Here is a 17,839-nt window from a genome sequence, read left to right as displayed (position 1 = left end):
CCTGCCACAAAAAATAAACAGGTCTTCTCTTTCTCTTTTGCTCTAGGCTTAGGTTTAAAAGCATGTAAGTCAATAAACTCCTTGGAATGGATAAGAAATAGGGTAAACTGTTATGCTCCCTCTGTTTAATTCCTCTACTTAAACAGTCAACTAGAAGGAGTGATATAATCCATTTGTATGTGAAAGGTATGTCGATCAGGAAATCCATAACAGAATAGGCAAAAATGTTACATTTTCTGGCAAGCAATACATATTTATAAAGATAAAATGGAAAGAACACAGATAGGAGTGAACAATTTTTATTGAAACCCTCAAAGATTAAAGAGGACCAAATGGTGAGTTTGGGTACCATAACAGAAAATCTCACCTAACTGTACCATCATTCACAGGAATGAACAAACCCAAACACGACAAAATTCAAATTCTCGTGTAATTGCTACAAGTGAATGTAAATGAACTAATCATTTTATCATAACCTTCCTTTAATCATACGAAAAAGGGAATTTACATGGCATAACAAAAGATATGCAAAACTTAATGAAAACACAATTCTCTTAAATTTCTTAAACTTATTTTTAAAGGATGCAGAATGCACTTGAAATGATTAAATGACTTAAGCTGATTCTTTTTTTTTTTTTTTATTGCAAACTGTTTTAACATCAGCTTAACTCCCATGCATGGTATTCAAAAAGAACACAGCTTTCAAATTAGAAAGATCACTTAAATTAAAAAGAGAAATTAAGTACTAAAATTAGGAAAAGGCTGGGTTTCTTTTGAAAGGAATCTTCAAGTACCAATATGTATAGAGAAATACTAATTTGGTTACAGTTTCCTCCTTACTGTTAAATATACAAACTATAATACCTTTCAAAATAAAATACCCACATAAAATTGCTTTAATAAGAAATATTCAAGCCAGAACTTGAAAAAAACATTAAGCAAGAAATTTGCTGGGCCAATAATGTCTTAATTTGTGATCAAACATTTGATGATGTGTCTCCTCTTGTAGACCCCAGGCTCTCTCCCTTTTGGTCCCCATAGTTAAGAGACATTCGGTTGTGCTTGAGACAACCTGTAATAATTTCATTTAGAGGAAAAATATTTTGCGGTATAATGACAGACCAAGAAGGAAGAGAAGGTGGGTGCTCTGGAGAAAACTTATATGAGAAAAACACAAAACTATCACTTGAAAAGAAAAATGGTGGTTTTTTTTCCAAAGGAATGCTGCACCCATTTCGCTTAAGATTAGAAATCCAGGTTAAAGGCACTGGGATGTACTCCTCACCATGAATAGACTCTCAATTACATTTATTTCACATGTCTGAGTCTATTGCAGTCAGTCTGCTTGCTGAGTGCTTCCAAGACACTCTTACATAAAAACCTAATGTAAATTAAACGTTTGAAACCGTTTATAATGTAACTAGTTTTATAAAAATATCCAGAGTTGCTAATAAAGCACCAAGAAAAAAGAGAACCTCAGGGGGAGGACTCACATCCTTCCTACAAGGTCACCCTTTTATAGTATTCTCTAATAGGACCTCCAGAATGACGACAGTCATCTTTGACATGTCCTACCTATGTAATTTCAGGGATGTAGAACATTGCTGTGGTGACTATACCCAAATGCCACTTTTCATTATAAATAGTTAAGAGACATGTTACAAGATTTCATGGCTTACTCTTAAAAAGGTAAAATAGGTGCAATTTTCCTTTAAGAAAGTCTTTATTTTATAATATATCATTAATATTTTGATGTTCCCTTCAGTAAACACTGATATAACTAAACTGGGACTACTAAAGAACTGTGTAGTAGCTATGGTTATCTACAAATACTGTATTTTTTTCACTTGAATACAGTATTTGCACATTTTTAAAAAAACATTGTACAAAACAAAATTATATAAATGAAAGCCTCAAAGAAATATCCATCACTAGGTTTTTGAGTTGAAGTGACCAAAGACCATAGTAAATGAAAACATTTCTAAACATGATGTAAACATAAGAAGTAATGCAAAACATCAAGGTATTCAAATCTACTGTATTGCTATTTTCACCCTTAATGTATTTGTCTACATAGCTTTCTCCTTTTGAAATAGTAATACCTGGGGCAGTACATTATTTTCATAACCTTATGCCATCAAATCAATTAATACAGATGCTTGACACATTTAATTATACAAAATCAATTTGCTTCAAGATACAAAATTAATGTTGATATGTAATTAATGAAAAAAATAAGATGTTAAAAAGATAACTATAAGAATATCCAGATATATGCTGTATTCCCACTTATATAGATCTGATCAATAAAACATCAACACATTCACTTAGATACTGATTTAATCCATGGATCAAGGCCATATTTTCAAAGTATTTTAAGGATGCCAGGACACTGCAAAAGCTGGAGAAAAAAGCTGAGGAACAATATATGCTTGCTAAACAAGAACTATGTTTATTTAGCTAGTGAATACCTAGAGTAATAAATTTTTACTTCATGATAGCAATCAGGCTCGCAAACACCCAGAAATAGGAATTAAGGGTTTTAAATGTAGTTATAAAGGTCATAAAAAGTCTGATTAGACTGAGGTACATTTACTCAAAATTTTGAGATTCATTAAGTGGTAGCAAACAAAATAATTCCTCAGACAAATGCACATTTTTCAGTATACATATTAAGGGGGGGAGGAGGGAAGAAGAATGTGCATTAACTGGTGAAATCCACCAAGCTGCATATCAATATTCTGTTACACCAAACAGTTTGAAGACAAGGGAAATGTTCTAATATAATTTCAGATTATGTTTCATTTGGCTAAAATAGAGCTTAAGGTTGCTTTGCCATATTAAAAGTTTACTACAATAATTTTTCACATAAACATTTAGACTTGAACTCCAGGACTAAATATGGCATGATTATTTTGCTTTTAATCTGTCAAATAGCTAAAAATTGACAATTTAAAAACTACAACAAAGAAAAAGTTGAAGCAGTGTGACTCTTACATCATTGAACCACTTCTAATGGTTAACTGTTAGTATTTAACAAATTCAAAGAGTTAATGAATCCTTGCATTCATTCAGTCTTCTGTGCCTTAGCTAGGATGCATAATTACAAAAGACAGCAGATACTGGTAAAAGCTTCAGGACAGAAAGTGCTTGACGAAGTTACAGTTCTCAAGTGTGTTTGGTGAGAGTATAAGGGCAGATGCGATGATGAAAACCATTACAAGAGTCAATTTTGTGTTAAAGTGTTCAAAGATGTCACCTTAAGCAGAAAAAAAGCTTTAATAACGTCTTCTTTGACTTATTAGGCATTTCCAGAGTCTACATCATTAGTGTTGTAATTTTAACAAGACATCTCCATACGATTATTGTTTGTTTCTATTTCTCTCCTGAAAGAAAAACAGAAAGAATTATAATGAAAAACTTTCACTGTTTAAAGATTTAAACTATATTCATATATAATGTAAATCACATAAAATTCAAATGTAATTCACATACAATTCAAGTAATTCAAAACAACTGATAATTACCTTTATATACCCTAGTGAGATTATTTCCACAAAACACTTTAAATAAAGAACTCCCAAACACAAAGACCTATTTCAGGAGAGTATAGATCCTCTCCACAGCCCTCCCATCCCACAGGATTTTGTTTATGGTGAGAATATAATAACGTCTTTTCAGTCCTTTCAATGAGTTTTTGATCTTGAGGTGTCAAACAGACTAAAAACTACTGGCTGAGGTAGGAGTAGGAGAAAAAGGTTAAAAGTTACATTAAATTGCAGTACAATTGGATTCAATGAAAATTTTAGATTAATAAAAAAAAAACACTTTGAACCACAAATTTCCTGTGTCTCTTACACTCTCATTCAGCACCTATAACATTTCACATTAAAAAGTAAGATGAGGCCAGGCACCGTGGCTCATGACTCTAATTCCAGCACTTTGGAAGGCCGAGGCAGTTGGATCACTTGAGGTCAGGAGTTCAAATTCAGCCTGACCAACATGATGAACCCTGTTCTCTACTAAAAATACAAAAATTAGCTGGACATGGTGGTAGATGCCCGTAATCTCAGCTACTAGGGAGGCTGAGGCACGAGAATCGCTTGAACCTAGTAGGCGGAGGTTGCCGTGAGCCGAGATCACACCATTGCACTCCAGCCTGGGCAACAAGAGCAAAATTCCATCTCAAGGAAAAGGAAAAAGTAAGATGAGTATTAGACAAATTCAGCTTAATGCTAGCTTACGACATAATTGAGAGAAAAATTATAATTCCTATTTTAGAAAGCAAAAACTATTTGAACAAAAGTTAAACCGAGTTAATGTTTATTAGTAACCAAGTATTTATCTATTAACACTTCTGATTTAAAAAAAATGACTAGCATTGTACATGCCTATTAACTGAACACATCAAATAGTCTGTACGACCTTGATTTAATGTGTAACTTAGTGGTTCTAAAGCTAGTAACAAGAGTCACCTACCTGGATGGCACATCTGGGACCCAGAGCTCTGAAGTAGAACCCGAGAATTTGAATTTCTAGCAAGTTCACAGGTGATTCTGGACTGCTGGTCCAGACACTACATTTTGAAAACCACTGGTGTCTAACACATTATAAGACTCATACTTTGCTTTTGCTACTCTCTTTTTATTTTTGTAAATGAGTAAAACATGTTCCATAATAAACACAAATCATATTTTACAAGTGGTCAATTTAGTTTTCCATCCTCTGTGACACCACCTAAAAACTGTATTTTAAATTTCAAAGAGAACCTCAGTTCTCCTTGTTACTAAAAGTCCTTTCTTTTTCATTTTAATACATTCCTGGAACTTGAAGAGCATTGTTTCACACATAAAGCTAATAAAAGAAATGTCCTACTACATAACCATAATAGAAACTATTTCATAGACTGAGTATCAGTGAGATACACTGAAATGAAAGATTAAAATAACAAAAACAGACACAGCTAGCAAGGTTAAGCACATGTTTCAAAAGAGTAAACAAAAACAAAAATCTCACAATATCAGCAAAGAAAGAAAAGATAAAACAAGAATTTGGTACCATGAAGCTGTAGTCTAATTTTACAAAGGTCCTAAAACGTTTCACAAACCAGTTGAAACATAAAGAAAAAAAGTTTAATTCACTGCTGAAGGAAACAAATAGCTTTGGATGAGCAATTTGGAAGCACACTCTAGTTAGCTAGATATGAAATATACAGAGAAATGAAGTAAAAAGATGTGAGGGTATACTGCTCATTCTCCCCATAAAATAACTGACCAAGGCCGGGCGCGGTGGCTCAAGCCTGTAATCCCAGCACTTTGGGAGGCCGAGGCGGGTGGATCACGAGGTCAAGAGATCAAGACCATCCTGGTCAACATGGTGAAACCCCGTCTCTACTAAAAATACAAAAAATTAGCTGGGCATGGTGGCGCGTGCCTGTAGTCCCAGCTGCTCAGGAGGCTGAGGCAGGAGAATTGCCTGAACCCAGGAGGCGGAGGTTGCGGTGAGCCGAAATCGCGCCATTGCACTCCAGCCTGGGTAACAAGAGCGAAACTCCGTCTCAAAAAAAAAAAAAAAAAAAAAAAAAAAAATAACTGACCAAAACTTAAGAGAAATTTCTCAACTCCATGACGAGTCCTAGAAACTACAGGAAAAAAAATGCAACTCTTTTTAAGGATAAGTTAGACAAAGACTGGTTTAATGCAAGTGAGATGATCAGATATAACAATGAGGACCATTTGTTATGCTGTTTCAATTTGAATAGTAATCAACTATGTACTGTAACTAAATCACTAACATATACAGATTACATATATAATACAACTATATATATATATATATATTGTATAACTTCCAACTCAATGGACAAGAGGAGAATAAAGGAAATGCCCCAAAAGGACAGAAAAGAATGAGTTTGAAAAATCTAGATTAGAAAACACAATATAAGATGGTAGAAATGAGCATTTATATCATTTACAAATTTAAACTAGGAGTCACGATAAATGCAGGGTCATCAATGAAACCAGGTATCAGCTAAGAAAACTTTAAAATCCTGTTATACATGATTTATAAGAAATAAACCTAAAACATAAGGAAACAGAAGTTAAGATTAGTGGAGACATACAACAACACAAAGCTAATGAAAAGACTCATACAACTATACTGATATCAGATGGTGGACTTAAGTCAAAACCCACTGTTGGAGACAAAATGGTCACCACAGGCTGTATAACAGTTTTTGAAAAGCTATAACATTACTAAACTAAAACTATAATTTTAAATATATTAATAAGTTGTCAAGTACAAGAAGAAGCTGACAAATTTCTAAGACAGCAGGAAAACAACACATTTATACACTAGTAAAAATACAGATTGAGTACACGGAATACAGAAAACTGAGACAAATTATTACAAGGTACACATCCTACCAAGGTACACAATGAGCAACTATCAAGTGAACCTTAATAAATGTCAAAGAATTAGTATCATACAGATCACATTTTCCAACATGAATTTTGGAAACAAAACAGGTAACAAGGAAAAACCCAAGTTTGGAAATTCTAAAACATGGTTCTAAAAGTCTCCAAAAACATCATAATGGAAATTTTTTTTTTTTTTTTTTTGAGACGGAGTTTCGCTCTTGTTACCCAGGCTGGAGTGCAATGGCACGATCTCGGCTCACCGCAACCTCCGCCTCCTAGGTTCAGGCAATTCTCCTGCCTCAGCCTCCTGAGTAGCTGGGATTACAGGCACGTGCCACCATGCCCAGCTAATTTTTTGTAGTTTTAGTAGAGACGGGGTTTCACCATATTGACCAGGATGGTCTCGATCTCTTGACCTCGTGATCCACCCGCCTCGGCCTCCCAAAGTGCTGGGATTACAGGCTTGAGCCACCGCGCCCGGCCCATAATGGAAATTTTTTAAAAAATTAAAAAAGAAAAATTAAAAGCCTGTGTTTTAGAAGGAAAAAGAAAAGTCTTCGAAATGACTGATTTTTTAAAAATGAAGTCCAGATACAAAGACTTATTAATATTATTAGAAAATGAAAATGTTAACAAGCCAGTATGTCAATAAATCTGAATGGTTAAGACAAAATTAACAATTTTAAAAAGGTGGAGTTAGTAAGAAGTGCTTGGATTCAGTATACATTTGAAAGCAAAGCCATCAAGACTTACTAATGGATTAGATAAGGGGTTGGAAAGAATGAGTATCAAGGAGGAGTCCGGAACTTTTGGCCTAAACAATTGAAAAGAGAGTGGTATCATACCCTCTCCTCTACTAAGATAAAGTTTGCAGCAGGCAAAAAACATGAGTTACATTAAATTTAGGCTGTTATGAGACAACTAAAGATGTCAAATAGGCAACTGGATACATGAGTTTGCAGACAGGAGAAAAATGTCCAGATGGAATACAAATTTCAAAGTCCTCTGTGCATGGTAAAAGTCCATCAACAGAACTCAAGTCCTCTAAAAGTTTATGATCCATTTTCTAAAAACCTCTGCTTTAAGACGCCCCCCACCACCAAAAAAAAAACCCATATTTATATTACCAAGATGGACTGTTCCCGAGTGCCACTATTATTTTAATATAATATCTATGGGCATACTATCAGCTAGACTACTAAAAATGTGAGACTAAGAAATAATGAGCAGCCAGGCGCAGTGGCTCACGCCTGTAATCCCAGCACTTTGGGAGGCCAAGGTGGGTAGATCACCTGAGGTCAAGAGTTCAAGACCCGCCTGACCAACATGAGGAAACCCTGTCTTTACTAAAAATACAAAAATCAGCTGGGCATGCTGGCACACACCTGTAATCCCAGCTACTCAGGAGGCTGAAGCAGGAGAATTGCTTGAACCCACAAAGGTGGAGGTTGCAGTAAGCCAAGATTACACCACTGCCCTCTAGCCAGGCAACAGAGCCAGACTCTGTCTCAAAAAAAAAAAAAAAAAAAAAAAACAAGAAATAAAGAAAGGAATGATGAGCTATCAGTGATATCACTAACTTTCCATGTTATTATATAATGAGATATTACACATTTATTACATCATAATTACATGTACTGGTTATTACATAATGAGGTACTACATAGTTAACATCATAATTACACGCACTGGTGTGTTGCTGGAAAGTAACTCAGGGATAAAGGAAACCTGAATTACACAAAAATAGCCATACACCCGGAGAAGGACTAAGCCCCTAGGTATACTTTTAGACACTTCAGGCGGATTCTGAAATTTGAGGGTTGAATCTCTTGAAGAAAACTGAGTGGTACAGGGCTTCCTCTCTACCCTGAACTTAGGAAATACACTGGAGACCAGCATAGGATTCTAGATTGAAGATCAGAATTTGGCATATGGAAATGAGCCCAGAAAGAAGTTTACTGCCAACTTCTGTCTTTTTCACAGAGGTTAACACATGAGCTAAGACTTCCCTTATCTTCAAACTAGGAAAGAGCCTGAAAACAAAGACCTTCTTCAATGTGCCAAGCGGAGACTACTGCATGCCCTTAACAAGACAAAACAGATAAATGACTTATTTTCCTTGTAATCTTCTATAGGTTTATCAACATTAGCAATATTTTAGTAACCAGATCTGAGCCTAAATGAGCCACAAGGGAAAAAGTAACTGTGTATCTAAGGCCACAGCATTCAAAAGAAAAAGAAAAAGAAACACAGAACCTAAGTAACAATGAAACAGAACTGCTAAAGAAGGCAGTGAACATCCGAAAATAAAGAGAGAAAGCAATCAGATATTTGATATAAAATGCAACAAACACACAAAAATATTTGTAGCTTAGAATCTTGATTTTCAAATTCAAAAATTCAGTAGATAAATTAAGGGAGAAATGGTCACTGTCTCATTTGTGGAGTAGAATATTAAACCCAAGAAATACCTTACATCAAAGAGCAAGAAGAAAGAAACGGAAAGCACAGGCCGGGCGTGGTGGCTCACGCCTGTAATCCAAGCACTTTAGAGGCCAAGGCGGGCGGATCACCTGAGGTGGGGAATTCAAGACCAGCCTGACCAAAAAAAAAAAAGAAAGAAGGAAAGAAACGGAAAGCACAAAGAAAAAAAAATAAGAACAGAATAGATCTAAGACAAAAATGAAAACTTCAGAAGTAGAAAAAACAACAACAGAAGGGTGATAACAACAAATTTCAGTCTTTGATATTCTGTAAGGTGGGGCTTGATTTCCTTCTCCTGAGTGTAGGCTGCACAGTGCAATACTTGCCTCTAGGAACAGAATACAAAAGGGAAACAGAGCATCTTATGGTGGAGAAACACAGCAGACACCACTTTATGCAAAAATTAAGATCACTAGTAATAAGTTATATATGATAAGATGAAGAGCACATATCACTTCTGTGGTATACATCTCAAAAACCCATAATCCCAGTAGAATCAGAAAACATCAGCCAAACCAAAACTGAGGGCTCTCTTACAGAATACGTGACAAGTACTCTTTAAAAAATGTAATAGGAAACAAAGCAAGACAAAGAAACTGTAACAGCTTGTGAGAGTAAGGAAGACATGACAACTTAATGCAATGTTAGTATCCAGCCTAGATCTATACACAGAAAAAGACAGAAAACTGTGAAAATATGGAAAACCTCTGTAATTTATTTAACAATAATATTGCACCAATGTTCACTTCTTAGTTTAAATAAATGTACTATGATTGTGTAATATTAGAGAAAATGAATAAAGAATATACAGAAATTCTCTGTAATCTCTGAAACATCTGAAGTTTTAAAAAAAAATCACTAAATTTAGAAAACTACAACTTGCCTACAACTACCAATCATATTGCAGAAATATGAGTATATATGTGTGTGCATATATATTATATAAGGTATTATTATTTTGCTGGTTGTCCTGCTTTATTGTTTATAAGGATAAAGTGTTACTGAAATTTCACCCAAAAGTTAAAGTCAGAGAATATATCTGACTGCATTATTATTATTATTTCTTTTATTGAGATGGAGTTTCACTCTTGTCACCCAGGCTGGAGTGCAGTGGCACGATCTCGGCTCACTGCAACCTCTGCCTTCTAGGTTCAAGCGACTCTCATGCCTCAAGCCTCTCGAGTAGCTGGGATCACAAGTGCCTGCCACAACGCCCAGCTAATTTTTGTATTTTTAGTAGAGCCAGGGTTTCACCATGTTGGCCAGGCTGGTCTCAAACTCCTGATCTCAGGTGATCTGCCCGTCTCAGCCACCCAAAGTGCTGACATTACAGGCATGAGTCACCATGCCCAGCAGACTGCATTTTAAAATCAATAAAAGAAAAAAACGGCCAGGCACAGTGGCTCACACCTGTAATCCTAGCACTTTGGGAGGCCGAGGTGGGTGGATCACCTGAGGTCAGGAGTTCAAGACCAGCCTGGCCATCATGGTGAAACCCCATCTTTTTAAAAAAAAAAAAAAAAAGAAAGAAAGAAAGAAAAAAGTACATTGTGCATGTTTCAAGAGAAAGATAATGTTCATAAACAAACAATGAAGTTAAAACATCCAATAAATTCAATTATTTAGGAAAATTAATGACTTACCAGGAATGAAATCTGCATAGGTGGCTGATAGGTCTAAAAAAATTCAGGCTAAAGAGTAGAACAAGGGCTGGGTACGGTGGCTCAACCCTGTAATCCCGGCACTCTGGGAGGCCAAGGGAGGTGGCTCACCTAAGGTCAGGAGTTCAAGACCATCCTGACCAACATGGTGAAACCCTTTCTCTACTACAAATACAAAAAAAATTAGCCGGGCATGGTGGTGGGCGCCTGTAATCCCAGCTACTCAGGAGACTGGGGCAGGAGAATCTCTTGAACCTGGGAGGCAGAGGTTGCAGTGGGCCAAGATCGCACCACTACATTCCCGCCTGGGTAACAAGAATGAGACTCCATCTCAAAAGATAAAAGACTAGAACAAGAACAGTAACAGCTAAAACACCCACTGCTCAAAAGCCTGCACATATGCCCATCTTTAAAGTGCTATAATACTTAGATAAGCTTCTAGCATGCAGTGTCCCAAGAACATGATGGATCCTTCAGCATTAAAAAAGCAAAAGAGGCTGGGCGCGGTGGCTCACACCTGTAATCCCAGCACTTTGGGAGACCAAGGCAGGTGGATCACGAGGTCAAGAGATCAAGACCATTCTGGCCAACATGATGAAACCCCATCTCTACTAAAAAATACAAAAATTAGCTGGGTGTGGTGTTTAACGCCTGTAGTTCCAGCTACCCAGGAGGCTGAGACAGAAGAATTGCTTGAACCCAGAAGGCGGAGATCGCAGTGAGCCGAGATTGCGCCACTGTACTCCAGTCTGGATAGAGCCAGACTGTCTCCAAAAAAAAAAAAAAAAGCAAAAGACAAAATTATAAAGGAAACAAACCAATTCTGCACTGTAAAACTAATTTCAAAACTATATAGTCATCAGGGGAAAGAACAATGATTATGTTTTGGGGATGGAGAGGTTTTCTGTGTTTGGAAATCAATGCTTCAAATTTCTTAAACTTACATTTACATTTTAATGAGGTTCTAGAATTACAAAATTCTCCAGAGAGGAAATAAACCTCTAAGTAGATTGAGTCCTACAAAGTAAGGGTTATTTATCTTTGGTGGCTTACTGGAACCCTTTATTATTTATCTGTTGAATGAGGGAACACAATTAAGAAAAGAACTTATAGGATCTAAATACATGGTGACATAGGTTTAATAGAATATAAGATGTATGCTGGGAGAAATCTAAGGAAAAATGACCTGGTAAAGAGGCTTTAAAAGCCAAGCAAAAGGAATGCATATGTGATTCTATTTGGGATGCCAAATGTTGGGCTCTTTTTGATCAAATAAAAACAATTATTATACTCTAGGCTGTCTTTCACATGCAGAATTGTTCACTAATAGCTTCCATAGCCTAGTTCTCTAATTGTAGATTGTTACTATGCTTTTTTCTATTCCCTCACATTATTTGCAATTCAGCAGAAAGCATATCAAGTGTGTCAAATACAGACAATGCTAGCGCTGAATCATCTTTCAATAAATTCAGAGTTTTCTGCCAAGAGACAGAAGTCAATTTCACTCAGAAATTAAGAGTGCAATGTAAACTTTGGTGAGAATTCTCCACAGTGAAAATGATTAATTCAACATCTGGTAAGTCATATCTATTAAACAGAAACCAACAATAAGTACAATTTTATGCATATATTACTTATGCTAACTGCTAACAAAATGAAGAAATAGTAAAATAAAGGTTTTACTGGCATTCACGTAATTTCCTATGTAATTAAAAACATAATGTAAATCTTTATTTATTTTTTTATTCTAAATACAGAGACAGGGTCTCACTATGTTGGCCATCAAGGTCTAGAACTCCTGGCCTCAAGGGATCCTTCCACCTTGCTTTCCCAAAATCATGGGATCACAGGCATGAATCACCACACCTGGCTGTAAATCTCTATATAAACACATGTAATGGCTTAGATACTTGTTACTTTTTGCAATCCTTGTTTGATTGATGGCTTAGATGGTTCTAAAGTGACTCTTCAACATATCTAATTTGTATGTAACTTCCTTGCTTAAAAACTTTAAAAATGATTCCTCAATACTATCAGACTTTAGCTCCTTGAAGAAAGAAATTTTCTTAATAAGCTCTATCCCTTAAGTGTCTAGCATGTTCAAAAAATGCCTGCTGAATAAAGACTTCTTCAACTTGTGATTTACCTTTCCAACTTTATTTCTTTTTCTGTACTATCTCCCCTTCCTAAGTTTTAGCTATTTTAGATTATTTCAACATATCACATTACCCTAGGTTCTAAATGCCTGTCTTGACTTTATTAGGAAATCCTACAAATTATCATTCAAGGCCCATCTTAAAAATTCTACTTGACTCCTTGAAACTCCCAATCAAAATTATATTTGCTAGGGATAAAGAAAAAAAATGTTTAATTGAATAAGGCTTTAACCTAATTTTTCAGTTTACAAATAAAAATTTGAAGACCTGGTAATTATAATAAATACTGCCAGACCACCACAAATTCAAATCAGGTACCATGATTTGATACAACCATATGGTCCACCCATAAAAAGGTTGAAAAGAGTTGTGGCAGGTAGTACCACAATGGTTTCTACATCTAGGTATTCACACCCTTGTAAAATCCCCTCCCAAGTGTGGCCTTGACCCAATGAGTAGACTCGCTTCTAATTAACAGAATTCAGCAGGGGTTCAATCCCCAGTATCTTATCTAAAAGAACAAAACAGAAAAATGAAAGAAATTTTTTAAAAACAAATTTAAAAATTAAAATTAAATCAATTTTTAAAATTTTTTTTAAAAATCAGCAGAGGCAGACAGGATGTCACTTCTGTAATTAAGTTACAAAAGACTGTGAGACTTCTGTCCTGTTAGCTATTGCCTCCTCAGCTTACTCTATTGCCCTCTCAGCTTGCTCTCTTTGATGAAGCAAGCCTCCTGTGGGAAAGTCCCATGTGGCAAGGAACAGAGTATAGGCAACCTCTGGCATACAGCTAACAGGAACCAAGGCTCTTAGTCCAACAACCCTTGAGAAACTGAATTCTGCCAAAATCACATGAGTACTGAAGCAGATCCTTCACCAGGGAAGTATCCACAATGAGACCTCAAGCCCAGCCTTGACCGCAGCCTTGTGAGAGACCCTAAAGCTGAGGATCCAGAAAAGCTGTGTCCAGATTTCTGACATGCAAAAACTGTAAACTGTATGTTGTTTTGGAGAAATTTGTTAGGCAGTCAGTTATATGTAACTACGAGAGCAATTCACAACAGACCAAACACTATCCCTACTACAGAGAATGGAACTGTGACATCCTTCCCTAACTTCAACAATATTCACTGTATGAGTAGGGTAAAATAGCCAACAGATTTGTATAGATTAAAAAAAAGTCAGTTAAGCACCTCAAACGACCCTATGGAAGAACAGGGTCATTTGAGGTGCTTAACTGACTTTCTTCAGTAGCTGCAGCTCTCTTTTCATGATATAATATTTTCTCCCTTGGACATACATATTTTAAATTAAGAAATTACATGTCAAGTTTAAAATAAACTACTAAACAGAAATAATTAAATAATTTACATTACTCTGGAAACAAGAAATTTCATATCCACCTAAAGTTAAATATATATGCTACTTATGCTATCATGTATTTGCTGAAGAAAAAGATAAAAACAGCTGACCCTTTAACAACATTGGTTTGAACTGCTGGAGTCCACTTATAACTTGGATTATTTCAACCAAAGATATAAGAAATGCAGTTTTCAAGGGCCTACATGGAGTGAGGGATGACTGCAGAACCTGAGTATGTGCAGATTTTGGTATTCATGGGGGTCCTGGAATAATCCCCTGTATATACCAAGAAATAACTGTAAATAAAATTCTGTCCAATTTAATGATGACTTCACAATTATATAATGGAAGAAGCATCTCCCAAAGATCTATGATTAACGATAAACTATTGATAGTTGATCCACCAAAAACTCACAAAACTCCTTATTCCTAGCATTGAAACATAACTACTATTAATAGTCTGAGAAAAAACTAAAAACAAATCAATATATAATGCTAACTGAAGCACCCCCTTTCCATTCTGACTCATTAAAAAAAAATCAAGTTCAGAATAGAGTAATACCGCAGTTAAAAACTCAATCATCTTGACTATTCAAAATACCACTCAATATTTTTATCAAGGAATTATTTACTTAAATATGTTACATAAAAGTTTATTGTAAGCCAGGCGCGGTGGCTCACGCCTGTAATCCAAGCACTTTGGAGGCCAAGGTGGGCGGATCACCTGAGGTCGGGAGTTCGAGACCAGCCTGACCAACATGATGAAACCCCATCTTTAAAAAAAAAAAAAAAAGTTTCCTTTCTGCCGGGCGCGGTGGCTCAAGCCTGTAATCCCAGCACTTTGGGAGGCCGAGGCGGGTGGATCACGAGGTCAAGAGATCGAGACCATCCTGGTCAACATGGTGAAACCCCGTCTCTACTAAAAATACAAAAAATTAGCTGGGCATGGTGGTGCGTGCCTGTAATCCCAGCTACTCAGGAGGCTGAGGCAGGAGAATTGCCTGAACCCAGGAGGCGGAGGTTGCGGTGAGCCGAGATAGCGCCATTGCACTCCAGCCTGGGTAACGAGCGAAACTCCGTCTCAAAAAAAAAAAAAAAAGTTTATTGTATCAAATGTGTTACATCCTGGGCCCAAAAGTACTTTCTAGAAAAACATTCTTCAAATTTTACAGTGATCAAAGGAAAAGTAGATTTTATATACTAAATTTGTTTCTGTTAATTATAATCCACTTTTTCAGCAACAGAGAACTATAACCATAGAAAAATTTACCAAAGGGTAACAGAATAGACTTCAACCCACATTATTAAAAACAAATATAGAACTGCCAGGGAAATGCTTGCTGTTGCCATAGGTATAATTATTTTTGAAGTAATTTCCTCTATGTTAACACAAAGTTGAGACTCTGAGATAGACCTAACATCATCTCATAATAAATGAAGTTATTCTAAATACGAAAAAAATTGTATCATGCACTAAAATTAAAAACTGCATCAGGCACGAAAACTTGGTTTTTGGAAATGCCCGGCCCGGCTGGGTACAGTGGTTCACGCCCATAAGCCCAGTACTCTGGAAGGCCTATGTGGGCGGATCACCTAAGTCAGGACTCTGAGACCAGCCTGGCCAACACGGTGAAACCCCATGTTTCTGCTAAAAACACAAACATCAGCTAGGCGTGGTGGTGCACACCTGCAGTCCCAGCCACTCAGGAGGCTAAGGCATGAGAATTGCTTGAACCTGGAAGGTGGAGACTGCAGTGAGCCGAGATCACACCACTGTATTCCAGCCTGGGCCAGTGATACTCTATATCAAAAAAAATTTAAAAAGAAAGAAAGAAAGAAATGCCCAACTATGTAACAGCATAATTAACTAAAATACACAGAAAATTCTGGAATTCTAGAGATTTTATTACAATTATGCCTTATTTCTGCATAAACTGCAGGGCTCCATCTCTTTCTAGGGGAGTAGATAAATGCCACGATATTTCAAAGTTTATCTCAACGTTAAAGGCAAGTGAAAACATTAACTATTCTCTATGTGGAATTAAAACAGCAACTGAACCAAAAATAGTCTCAGATTATGTTTCCTGATTAATGAAGATTTACAAGAATGAAGGAATATATGGAAATTTAAATGACTCGCATTTCCTACAACAATGGAAAAATTTCAAAAGAAAGAATTACCTCAATAGTCAAAAGTAGATTCTACTGCTGTGCAGATTATTTGACTTTATAGTAAACAAACATACTCAGGATTTTCATTAGTGCTTATTCTTCTCCCTTCTATTTTCAGATCCTCTGAGGGGTTGCCATTATAAATTTAAACAGCATACTAATACAAAAATTGCTTATCAATTCAGATGCTATCGATTCCCACTGTAGATGAGTAATTCATCATATCACAGTGAATATGATATATCCCACTTCTCTTTCCCTCTCCCATACTAGAAGCCACATTGTTTTTAATTATTCCAGTGGCTGCACTTATGATTTTCAATAATATGCTTAAGGTACTGTTCCTTGATGTATCTTTAAACAATTATGGTATGTCAGAAAGATTAAAAAGTAAGTGATTTACTCTTCCTTAAGCCTCTTCTTCTCATTCCCTCTCATAACATTCTGTTCTAAATAGAATTCAATCTTTCATATCCTATTGTCCATTTCTACAAATGAAAAAAACCAACGGACAGCATTTTATATCACTCCAATGACCAACTAACACAGCAATTACACCTACAAAGAAGGAAAAATCCTACAGACATTCATACTTTGCAAATGGGAAGAAATTCTGTTTTTTGTTTTTTGTGTTTTTAAAGAGACAGGGTCTCGCTATGTTGCCCAGGCTGGAGTGCAGTGCCTATTCACAGGTGTGATCCCACTACTGATCAGCACGGGAGTTTTGACCTACTCCGCTTCTAAACTGGGCCTGTTCACCCCTCGTTAGGCAACCTCGTGTTCCCCCACTCCAGGGAGGTCACCATATTGATGCTGAACTTAGTGTGGACACGTAATTGGTGTAGCGCACTACAGCCCAGAACTCCTGGGCTCAAGTGACCCTCCCACCTCAGCCTTCTGACTATCTGGGACTACAAGCACCTGTCACTGTGCCCAGCGGGAAGAGATTCTTCAAAGCATTTACAAATTTAACAAATGTCTACTTAAAACCTACTGTGTGCAAGCATTCTTCTAGGTGCTAGGGATTCAGCAGAGAACAAAGCCAATCCTGCTCTTTCAGAGATTATGTTACAATATGACAAAGACTACCTAGAAATTTTTAGCTTCTTTTTAGCTTCTTTAAATTCTCCAAAGTCAGTGGTGCCCAACCAAGGGCCCACTTTGTTTGTGGCTTGAAGGACCATAATGCCAATTAAGTAGGCAGGGTGACATTGCCAAAAGTTCTGATTCTCTACAAACAATGTCAACCTGTGTGACACAAAATGCACATAGGGTCCCGGCTTAGAGGTATTTGTTCTAATATAACCAGGTGCTGGGGGTGTTGTTTCTTCTTGAATTCTTTTTCATTCTGCTGAAACACTTTAAGAATGGTTTTCACGCCGGGCGCGGTGGCTCAAGCCTGTAATCCCAGCACTTTGGGAGGCCGAGGCGGGTAGATCACGAGGTCAAGAGATCGAGACCATCCTGGTCAACATGGTGAAACCCCGTCTCTACTAAAACTACAAAAAATTAGCTGGGCATGGTGGCGCGTGCCTGTAATCCCAGCTACTCAGGAGGCTGAGGCAGGAGAATTGCCTGAACCC

General features: G+C 36.6%; 1 protein-coding gene across 7 annotated transcripts in view; it reads right to left on the bottom strand.

The window, feature by feature from the left end:
* Nucleotides 1-283: 283 nt before the first annotated feature.
* YTHDF3 (YTH N6-methyladenosine RNA binding protein 3) overlaps nucleotides 284-17,839 on the bottom strand; it is a 43,379-nt gene continuing 25,823 nt past the window's right edge. For all 7 annotated transcript variants that reach the window (XM_032296200.1, XM_032296202.1, XM_032296201.1 and 4 more), the window contains one exon: nucleotides 284-3,386. In XM_032296200.1, the coding sequence (XP_032152091.1) occupies nucleotides 3,363-3,386 (24 nt within the window). In that variant the 3' untranslated portion in view covers nucleotides 284-3,362. The remainder of the gene's footprint in view (nucleotides 3,387-17,839) is intronic.

The sequence above is a fragment of the Sapajus apella genome, unplaced genomic scaffold, assembly GCF_009761245.1.
Source record: "Sapajus apella isolate SASKATOON/1434 unplaced genomic scaffold, GSC_monkey_1.0 scaffold35, whole genome shotgun sequence".
Classification (NCBI taxonomy): Eukaryota; Metazoa; Chordata; class Mammalia; order Primates; family Cebidae; genus Sapajus; species Sapajus apella.
The sequence above is the reverse complement of the archived record's forward strand: the minus strand, read 5'-3'. Positions and strand labels throughout refer to the sequence as shown.